The sequence below is a fragment of the Brachyistius frenatus genome, unplaced genomic scaffold, assembly GCF_029030835.1.
Source record: "Brachyistius frenatus isolate BFR_SWC_R1_liver_20210118 unplaced genomic scaffold, ASM2903083v1 Contig_19, whole genome shotgun sequence".
Lineage (NCBI taxonomy): Eukaryota > Metazoa > Chordata > Actinopteri > Embiotocidae > Brachyistius > Brachyistius frenatus.
In genome coordinates this window covers 4,617,544-4,628,178 of record NW_027210618.1, presented here as the reverse complement: position 1 = coordinate 4,628,178, position 10,635 = coordinate 4,617,544, and the positions used below count along the sequence as shown (strand labels likewise).

Sequence of the window (10,635 nt, the reverse complement as noted above, 5' to 3'; positions counted from 1 at the left end):
CTACAACGACCGAAAAATATTTAAATTTTGTATATTTTTTTGTATGAATCAAATAAAGTTGAGGAAAAAATAAACCCGATATCTAACTTCGGGTGTTGCTCTGTCATTTAATATGTATACTGTATATTTAAGGCATAACTGGCGATGGTTTAAATGAATCCAGCTAAACTCGCAGGACTTTAAATCACAATTGGGGGTTAAATGGGACCTGACTGCTGTGGTTACGTACATATTTTTCAAGGATGATGGTTAAAGACGATCACAGAAACCCTCTAAAGAAAAATATAAATAAAGGAGCACTCCACAGATGTAGCTCAGTTGTCTTATGATGAACAATAGGACTGCTTTGTCCCCGAAAATGTTTATATAGTGTATAAATCTCTGGCTCTGAAGGCAACAAATACTTATTTAGAAAAACGGCATAAAGTGGGTGCTTAGAGTTTCAAAGATAGGCATAGTGAAGTTTTAAATGAGGCCTAAAATTAGTTATGGAAAGTGTGGGATACAGTTTATTTTTATCTTACCTTTTGCTGCATCAATTTGGACAATTGTCTTACAATCTGTCTCTCAGAAGTCTTTCAATTGAATGGAATTGCAACATGAACAGATATAACAATAAAAACACCACCATTAACAGCAGCAACGGCAATACTACTACTACTACAACTAATAATAATAATAGTAATTAGTATAATGTATAAGATTCTTTTTTTTATTTATTTACAGAAAGCACATTGATACCAATAAGCCTTTGTATACGATTTTTTTTTCTCACATCTTTGCAGTAGCTTTGTCAGCTGATAAAAAAAAAAAAAAAAAAAAAAAATGCTGAGGCCGCTCGTTAAATCGTGACGTCACCAACGGTCTGACAGCAGACGCTGCAGCCATGGAGGAAGTGAGAGGTGAGTGAGATGCTCTCCTGAAGCGTCTCAAATGATCTGTTCCGCCGATATACTTTCAGCCTCTCAACGTTGCCACCGTTTGTTTACACGACGTGATGCGAGATGCAGATTACTGCTGTGACAAGACTCCACAAAAAGCGCGATGTGAGCGAGCATCCACCTCGTTGTGTCAGCCCGGGGTTGTGTTTGTTTCACGGGAAGCTGACGCGTACTGTTTGCGCAAACGAGCGGCACGCAGCGTGGCGTTTCGGACACGTCTTACACGTCTCCACGGGAAGTTTAGGTTCACTTGAACGAAAGCGGCGAACAGAGCCTCGGTAAATGTAAAGCTGCTTACTGGACGCGGTCCCGCTACCGGACGTTGCATCGTCAGCTGGCCGGTGTTGTGTTGTGTTGTGTAATGTGTCGCCGGCGGACTCTGTTCCCCTTGTTTCACTGTTTAAAACCACGGCATGGTATTTCCATTCAGGCAGCCGGTGGTCATTTCTCGCTGTTCAAATGTGACACACCTTCAGCTGAAGTAGCCCACGAGGCCGGACATGGCGTCAACAAACCAGTTTGTCCACCTTCTAAAAAGACAGACAGACATAAAGTATTACTCTCGGTTGCCAGTTTATTAGGTACATCTACATACATGTAATGCTGCCTACTTGTGCTGTTCATTGTTTTGTTGAATAAACTTTGGAGGATGCCATTTGTGGAAACTGCATGGCATTACACGGAGAGTTGTTCCTGTTATTTAGTTTTCCTTATTTGACATGAATGAATTGGAGAAAATAATAGAAACACCTGAGAGTATAACACAGTCTGAACATGATGGTATGATTTGTTGGTGTCTTTTAAACTGTCAACTGAATGTATGTGCACCTCTCGGTAGAATAGATTTAGACTTTAGACTTTATTAATCCCACAGTGGGGAAATTTAGTTGTCACGGCACCGTAGAAACACGGGTAGGAAGACAAAGATTGCAAATATGTATACAATAAAAATGAGATGGATAAATATACTTTTTTTAGAAAAAGTAAGACCAATGAATGAATGGTCTCTAATACAATATTGGATTCAGTTTTGCTTTCATTATAATTTAAGAATAATCACACACTAACTTTCCCTCCTCAGTGTTTCCCCTGACCTGTGCTGTGCAAAATTATGCGTGGGGGAAGGTTGGGCTGAACAGCGAGGTGGCCAAACTGGTGCTTGGTGGAGACCCAGTTGCTGTCGTAGAGGATGGCAAACCTTATGCAGAGGTAAGGTCCAGAGATGTGGGGTGTATTATATCTTTTGAAAGTGAGTGTATTTATGCCCACAAAAATCCCTGGATAAAGATATCACTTGAGATCTGGCCTTGAAATGTCGGACCCCCATGTAGCTTGTTAGAATAACTACTCTTATGAAGCAGTTTTTGTAGATGGAAACGCATATATTGTCTGCACTGTGGGATTTTTAACATTTTGAATTCAGCTCCATAGTGTTCATACTACAGAATACAACAAATGCACCATTCGTTTAAAATTCGAATGATCACAAATTGAATGTGTGAAACTGGTATTATCTTCTTGGTTTTAAATGTGGTGTTGTTCCTGAGTGTCCTGTTCTCTTCATGCCTTTATTTAGTCTTTCTTTATTTAGCTACAGCAGCTCTGCAGGGTTTGTCATGAAGGTCATAGTTCAGATTATGGCAGCGGTGACATTTTCACATAGCATGTTAATGTCACATGGTTGTTCATGTTGTCATGGTTATCTACATTGGGCAGTATGGATGCCTGCGGTACATTATGGGACATATTGTTTAGCATGTCTGTGACATGTTAGGTTTTATCTTATTATCACCATAAATGTGAATTGTGATACTTGTTAGTCGACACATTTGTTCGGTTGCCTTCCAGTATTTTTATTTAACATATTTTAGTTTTGCTTAACAGGAAGCTGACATAAACCAGCAGTGACAGCGAGCTAAACATGTTTGCATCGTTATAAATCATGGTGATGGAGGGTAAAAATACATAAATGAATGAATGTTATTATAAAAAAAATCTGCAAAGTGAATGGTACTGAAAGTATGAGATGATGTAGGTCACAGGCCAGGACCGACCCTGGAAGGACACAGGTTAATGAAACTGTCCTGTGCTGAAAAGATCACAGGTTTAACACAGCAGTCGTCGTCACTGTTTGCCCGCCAACACGAGTCCTTTAGAGACTTTATCCCCTCATTTCCATTTAAGGAATTAATATAACCATCTCACCCAAAGTGAATTACAGTGAGTGCGATGGTGAGGATTCCTCCCTCCTCGCTGAATAGAACTCAATCACTTTGGATTACAGCATTAGATAAATTGAGTAAATGTATGTTTGCAGGTCTTTGTCTCAGACAGCCTGGGAACAATGTGGACTCCCTTTTCAAAGCTTACTTTAATCAGTTCTATGTGTTCAGATTTAGTGCTAATCATGAGGAAAGGGAAGGAGTTTGACATTCACTTTCCCTTATAGTGTTCGGGTCAGGTCACGGTTTTGTCTGAACCTCCTTCCAGTCACAAACTTAACATTTCCAACCTTTAACCTCCTGCCTGCCCCAGCCGCCGGAGTATTTTCAAAATTGTTGAATGTACGTACTCATCATCCATCTAAAAGTAATGCTGTCTGTTCCAGTTGTGGATGGGTGCCCACCCAAAAGGCGATGCCCAGATTAAAGACAACAGGATCGCACAGACCACCTTGGGCCAATGGATCGCCCAGTTCCCCGCCAGCCTGGGCTCCAAGGTGAAAGACACCTTCCAGGGTCAGCTGCCTTTCCTCTTCAAGGTCCTCTCTGTCAATACAGCTCTGTCCATACAGGCGCACCCCAACAGGGTGAGTACACACACACACACACACACACACACACACACACACACACACACACACACACACACACACACACACACACACACACACACACACACACACACACACACACACTTCAAATACTCCATGAGCTGACACATTATTCTGAAATGGATGTTCTACAGTAGAGATTTATTTAAATGCACTCAGCAATTCAGACCAGAACGTTTTCAAATCAAAAGAAATACACCTGCAGTGGTGCACTGTGATCAGTATCATCAGAATATATGTATTCGTCAAGAATTGTTAGTATATATTATTTGTATGTCATTAGCATTTACATTAACTGTGATTGGTGGAGTTGTATTGTGGGTAATGTAGGAAAGTTTTCAGAACAATGTGTGTAATAAAATCCATTTTTCAGGATCTGAAAAGAACTTGAGTTAATTTTGAGGGCTGTGTGTTGGAGATAGTTGTCTGTAGGATCGTCATATTGTTCAGCATATCTGCTGAGAACAAGAGGTCCATTCCTAATTACAATGAATCAGATTTCAACTAGTGGCTGGTTGGTTCACTCCTAAGCTTTAGCTCTTTATGTTGCTGTCACCTTAAAGGTGTATTTAAGGCCAATGAAGGCAAATTTCAGCTGTATTATCAAGTATTTACCGATAAAGTGCTTTACAAAAAATGTACATGTAAGGTTAGAGATACTAAACTCTGCATGGTTTGACCTGTTTTACTGTGAATGACGAACATGTTAATATTTTTAACCTAACGTTTTGGTCACAGCGTTCAGTGCAGGTTGGTGCAGGATGTTTGAACAGTGTTACCATTTTCTCTGCTCACCCTCTTTCTTTTCTGACATTATGTTTGGTCAGGAGTTAGCTGCTCGTCTCCATGCTCAGTTTCCGGAGCACTATCCAGACAGCAACCACAAGCCAGAGATGGCCATCGCTCTCACCCGCTTCGAGGGTCTCTGTGGCTTCAGACCAGTGGAGGAGATCCTGGGCTTCCTTAAATGTGAGTCATAAGAGGCCCCCACAGGGTTATCAGATGATAGAAGAGCAAAGGTGTCAAAGCCAAACATACACTGCATTTCAGAAGATATGTGTTCCCCAAAAGATAAATTCATACTTCATAAATGTGTGTGCATTATTTAGCTGTCCCAGAGTTCCACGCTCTGGTGGGCAACGAGGCAGCGGAGGAGCTGCGGTGCAGCGTGGGAGATGCTGTTCGCACGAGCCAGGCGCTGAAGAAGTGCTTCACCAGGATGATGAACTGTGAGAAGAAGGTGTTCGTAGATCAGCTCAACATGCTGGTGAAGAGAGTCACTGAAGAGGGTGAGCAGGCCGAGGACAGAAGACAATCATTAAAACTCCCAACATACGGCACAAAAACATGTCATTCTTTCTTTTCTTTTTTTCAGTGTATTTAGTGTAGTTGGTTTGTCAGGAAGCTGTTAGCCACCGTTTGGGTGTCAAAATACTGCATGTGTGTAAAAATGTAGCATTTAGTCTCTTTTTTTTCTTTGCATTGCAAATCTCAGAAATAGAAACTGTCAAACCTTTTCAGAACGGGGATTTCTCACTAATTGGCAATTCATTTTTTAATCTGATGCAAGTGTGTTAGAAAAGGAAGTCATCCACCAAGCTGTGGTTCATAGTGTGTAAAAACAAGTGTACATTAAAAGATTATTACAGAGGAGGATCTCTGTGTTTCAGAAAGGTAAATGATGATGAAGTTACTGCCAGCATCCTTAAGTCAGGTCCATTTTATTGACGTTGTCCAAGGATGACACATTTGCCTTAAGTTTGTTTTATATATTGAACTGTATACAACACCCTCTGTCCCTTGGTTTTGGTAAGGAAACACTTAAAAAAAAACACACAAAAAAACAGAACACAGAGGTCTACAAATCACAGCTACTAGATAAAACACTGAAATATGTATTTTGTACAAATAAAACAATCAAAAAACAAGAATACCTTAAAAAGAAGACAAGGAAGGTGCTGTGCATCCTTGTCTAGCAGTAATATTTTTAGATACTACTACCACGAGTCAGCAAACATCAGTCATTCATCCTTTCCAGTAGTTCTACGAATGAAGAGCTTTAAAACACACATAGAGAAAGCACAAGGTTTCTCTGCTCTTGTGAACATGTTTCACTGACACGTTTCCAATCATGGATGTTTGTGACCCCTGCAGGTGCAGCAGGGAAGGATACTTCAAGCAGCAACGGTGACCTGTTGCTCCGCCTCCACTCTCAGTACCCCGGAGACATCGGCTGCTTCTCCATCTATTTCCTCAATCACATGGTTCTGGATCCAGGCCAGGCCATGTTCCTGGGAGCCAATGAGCCTCACGCTTACTTGTACGGAGGTCAGTGGGTCATTTTTATTTCACATTCATGACATTTAGTACGCTAGAGCTCAAGTGTGGTTTCATTTTACATTTTATTTTTGTCAACTAGGCCAAAATCAATCCGGCAGTAGCTTTTTAATCCTATGCCCTCTGTCACTCTCAACCTCTGGCCCAATGGTTCCTACTGAAGACATAAATCTTTGAAAGCGGGTCAAAAATATACAGTTTCACTTTGTTTAAAATTGGCTCAACACTATTCTAAAACGGTGGGTCACTGCAGGTTTTTGCAAATGCTACTCACACCACAAAATGCTGAAAGGTAGCTTGTCTCTAAAATCTAAAATATCAGCTGGAGACATCGAGTTTTGGTGTTATTCCTTCCCAAACATATTCTCAAGTGCTTCTCTATGAACTCAGCAGTTTGCTTAACGGAGACAGATAGCAGTGTCTTCGCTAACAGCTGCCTCAGCAGACCAAAATGCAGCGCACCTAGAAGATGTGTTTAGTTGACCTTTTTCTCTGGAAAATTGGCAGTCTTAACTACAGAGGCAGATAAGGTAAGTGGAGGGGAGGGGAGGAAATCATTCCTGGAAGGCATTGAACATCACAGGCTGATTGGATCTAACATCGTGAAACTGTCTGGGAATTGATTTTTCCATTTGCAGGACAGTCGACTGCCCAGTCTGCTCATTCAAAAATGACTTTCCCTTTCTGTCTCTTTCTTCATCCGTCCAGACTGCATCGAGTGTATGGCCTGCTCGGACAACACCGTGAGGGCCGGACTGACACCCAAATACATCGATGTCAACACCCTGTGTGAGATGCTGAACTACAGCCCCGCCTCTGCCTCCTCCAAAATCTTCCCCTGTGTTCAGGATGCGTCAGACCCCTACGTGTCCGTGTACGACCCCCCGGTGCCAGACTTCACCGTCATGAGGACACAGGTAGGACGTTTGTGTGGCGGATGACATGTTCTCATAACAAAGCATCAATATTTCCATTTAAAAAAAATAATAACACGCATTTATACAAGCACATTTTCTTTAATAGACATAAACAAAACAGTAGAGACCATAGCATGCACAAAGTTTCTGCTAACAATCCCACAATGCAGTGCTCTGCCTTTTATTGATATAGTACCTACTGATTCAATTACATTTTACATTTCTAGCACCGAATCAATGTCATTTCAAGCAGCACGGTTCTGTTTTAAGGTACAAAAGAACATAACAACATTATAGAGATAAAACAATCACTTAATGCAAGAACTCCCACATAAGTGACAGCTGGAAGGTAAAAACTCATTTTTGATCTCCAACAGATCCAAGATTAGAGGTGGGCAGCGATCTGCCAGTGACGATGATGGTTTAAATCAAAATCATGATTTACTAATAACTATAGAATAAACTAGTGAGTGTCTGTTATAAAGCGAGTGTCGTAAATGAGCGAATGAGCCACAGATAATGTTGTTATTGAGGCCTGTGCTTTTGTAACTGTGACTGGCTGTGGAAAAGGCTCATCTATACGTCGACTTGAACTGCTGCCGTCATTCATGTTATTGCTTACACCCGTGGCATAATAAGTATCCGACATGAACCCAATCCAAATCACAAAATATACCTCCACCAATGCGAGGTCTCAGGATCGGTTGTAGGTAATTGTCTTATAAAGTGTGTACTGTGGCTGTAAAGACATAACCGTCTCCCACTTCCTGTCCTCCCGCAGGTGCCGGCCTCAGTGAAGCAGTACACCGTTGCTCCCGTCGACAGCGCCAGCATTCTCCTGGTAATCGAAGGCGACGCCACGGCGACCTCCGCTGCCGCTCTCTCTGACGTCACCCTGAAGCGGGGCACCGTCCTGTTTGTCTCGGCCAATGAGAGCGTCTCCCTGCACATCACCTCGCAGTCTGGGATGAACCTGTTCCGAGCCTGCTGCCTCCTGTAGTCGTGAGTCTGTGAATGTGTGTGAAAGCTCACCCGTTTGGTTGTGGTTTGACGTAGCAAGGTCTGTACTGCGTTACGGATTGAGCCCGATGACTGAAGTGCACTTTTTTGGTGGGTAGTATCAAAGCTAAAGGAGATTTCAGACCTAGAGTGAAGGTGCCCGCTGCTCCCCCTTAACCCCAAACTCAACCTGTGGACAGCTGTGCCACTTCCGGCAGTTAGCTTTAAAATCCAGCGGCTGGTTTTTAATTGGGTATAACCACTTTTTTTTTTACCTGTGGTGGTACAAGTACAACTTATAGGTGCTGGACAGAGGACACGTATTACGGATAAAAAGTAAAATATGTTCACCACACTCAGATGCCTTGATGATGAACATCTAATGATGCGATAAGTCCATTTAGCTGCTGTTCTGGAGCTTATAGTCAAGTTCTCAAAGAACTGAGAAATGGAAATTTGAACATCTGTGAACCCTGAACTACTGACAAACGATTTGCTACTGAAGCTCATGCAATATGACTAAAAGTTTCAGAGCCCTTATTGAATGGAAATTAGTGCTAGGTTTCTTTTATCCAACAAAGACAGAGAGATGTGGTTGAAAAAAACGGAGGAAAAATCTACCTAGTGGAGTTTCAGGTATTTCATCAAGAGCTCCCATTGTGTTCCAGACATTTTTACTTTTTATTCTAAGTACAGCTGTACATTTGAATTTTTCAGTGTGGGGTAAAGTTAACATGCGCTAGGAGTAATTTGTTCCAACAGCACTGAAGGATATGTTTACACTGGTGCAGCACAACACCGCTCACTGCTTTAGACAACCTTGTTGAGGACGGATCACGTCTGTTTTATGAGCCAGCAGTTGTCTTACCCGCAGCATCACTGGTGCAACTACACTATCTGTTTTAACTTCAGCTTCAACCTTTTAAAACTCAACTTAAAAAATAAACTTAAAAAAAAAAATAACATTGTTAGTATAACAATCGAGACTATATAGTGTAATACTGAGATGCCTGTGCATGTTTGATTTACAGCAGTGCTACTACAGAGGGCCACAATGAGGTTGACCCTTCTGAGTTATTACTGCTTTTGACTGTTACCAGCGCATGTTTACAGTCTGATAACTTCTCATCAAAGTAGTGAACAATCATAAACTTAAAAAAAAAAGAAGAAAGGATGGGAGCAGGCGAGAAGGGCCCTCAGCTTCTACGTCCCATGAAGCATGACTACATGGGAATCAGGAACGCTTTTCGATTCAAACGACTAAAAATGCACTACAAATGCTCATTTGCATACTTACATACAGTTTGACCCAAGCGCGTGAACACATCCATTTCTTGTACAGTTGTACAACTAAATGCTGCATTCAATTTTATATTGTATTTCTCAGAGCCAAATTTTTTGACTTTATGTTTTGTTGTTTGTACTGATTATTCAATACGTGACATCACATACTGAGAAAAATGATCCCTGAGTTAAACTGTATGATAAGGTTTTACGTGTCCGTTATGATATCACGGGTGAGTGCTTTGTATTCGCAGTATAATCTTTCCAACGTGTCGGTACAATATCGTGACTGGATGGTGCAAACGTCTGTATAATATTCCAGTTCACACCGCGGTCGATCTGGATTCCATCTTGTTGTAATAGTTTTTATAGGCCATGTTGACTCAAATATGAGTATGAACACCATCAGCCTGCCAACCTACCAGTGAAGAAATATGTCTCTGAATGAATGAAGCCCTTCTAATGCTTTTACCTTTGTCATGTTAGTGATGCAGGTCGATCTCCAAGCTTGTCCCGTATTTAGATGCACTAAACCTTCAGCTATTCGTCCTTGCTAAGATTGTTGACAAATGGACGACTATTAAGAGAAAGAAGGATGTGAATAGTTCATGTCAGATCATATATTCTTTGTTAATTTAAAAATCATTACCTCAAATCCATCCTCCTGTGTCTCTGAAAACATAGAAGCTCCTCATTATTTTCTCAACAATCCACCTTCTGTTGCCAGTTTTCATGTGATTTCATTTTGTAGAGGTCACTGTTTCAGGATCTGACCTTGAACGTCAACCTTTAATTATCACACATGTTTGTTACTGATCTTGTTTTAAGTCACTTTTTACAATACAGTACATCTATGACTTTGCACAGAGGTTATTTTTTTGATCTTTTAGGGTTTCTTCTTTTTATTTTTAAACTCATGTTCTTCAAATGCACACAGATCTGAAGGCCACTATCTTGTTTTCGTTCCCCTTGGTGGGAACAGTTCATGGTACATTTCTCTAGTCAGGGCATGGTTAGCATTTGAATGTGGTGATGCTGTAGCATGGGACTGCAGGCAGCAAACATGTATGTAAAAGTGGTTTAATAAAGCCTTGTTCTGTTACTATACTGTCTGAACTCTGTTTTGTGTCTGTATGTAGCCTTTGTCCGATCAACCTCCCAATACCTGCAGCTTTTTACATTAGTACATGTCTCATGTTTTAGTCTTCAAAGTTAGAAAGAAACATTGTCGTTTCAATATGTCAAGTAAAATTGCACACTGATGTATTTGTTGAAATGTGTAAGGAGTTTTATCTGATGTTTACAAGACTACAGCAAAAACACT

General features: G+C 41.0%; 1 protein-coding gene across 1 annotated transcript; it reads left to right on the top strand.

Annotated features, from left to right (window-relative positions):
- The first annotated feature begins 852 nt into the window (after positions 1 to 852).
- mpi (mannose phosphate isomerase) lies at positions 853 to 10,432 on the top strand. The gene is made up of 8 exons (XM_069695409.1): positions 853 to 902; positions 2,023 to 2,150; positions 3,550 to 3,750; positions 4,602 to 4,743; positions 4,884 to 5,063; positions 5,929 to 6,102; positions 6,820 to 7,028; positions 7,810 to 10,432. Exons 1-8 carry the CDS (start codon positions 887 to 889, stop codon positions 8,026 to 8,028), a joined length of 1,269 nt encoding a protein of 422 aa, XP_069551510.1. The 5' UTR covers positions 853 to 886; the 3' UTR covers positions 8,029 to 10,432.
- The last annotated feature ends 203 nt before the right edge of the window (positions 10,433 to 10,635 follow it).

What these genes read in the sequence shown, in the direction of transcription:
- mpi (XM_069695409.1), top strand. An exon ending in TACAGGCGCACCCCAACAGG is followed by an intron (nt 3,751 to 4,601) that starts GTGAGTACACAC and finishes ATGTTTGGTCAG; the next exon opens with GAGTTAGCTGCTCGTCTCCA. An exon ending in GAAGAGAGTCACTGAAGAGG is followed by an intron (nt 5,064 to 5,928) that starts GTGAGCAGGCCG and finishes TGACCCCTGCAG; the next exon opens with GTGCAGCAGGGAAGGATACT.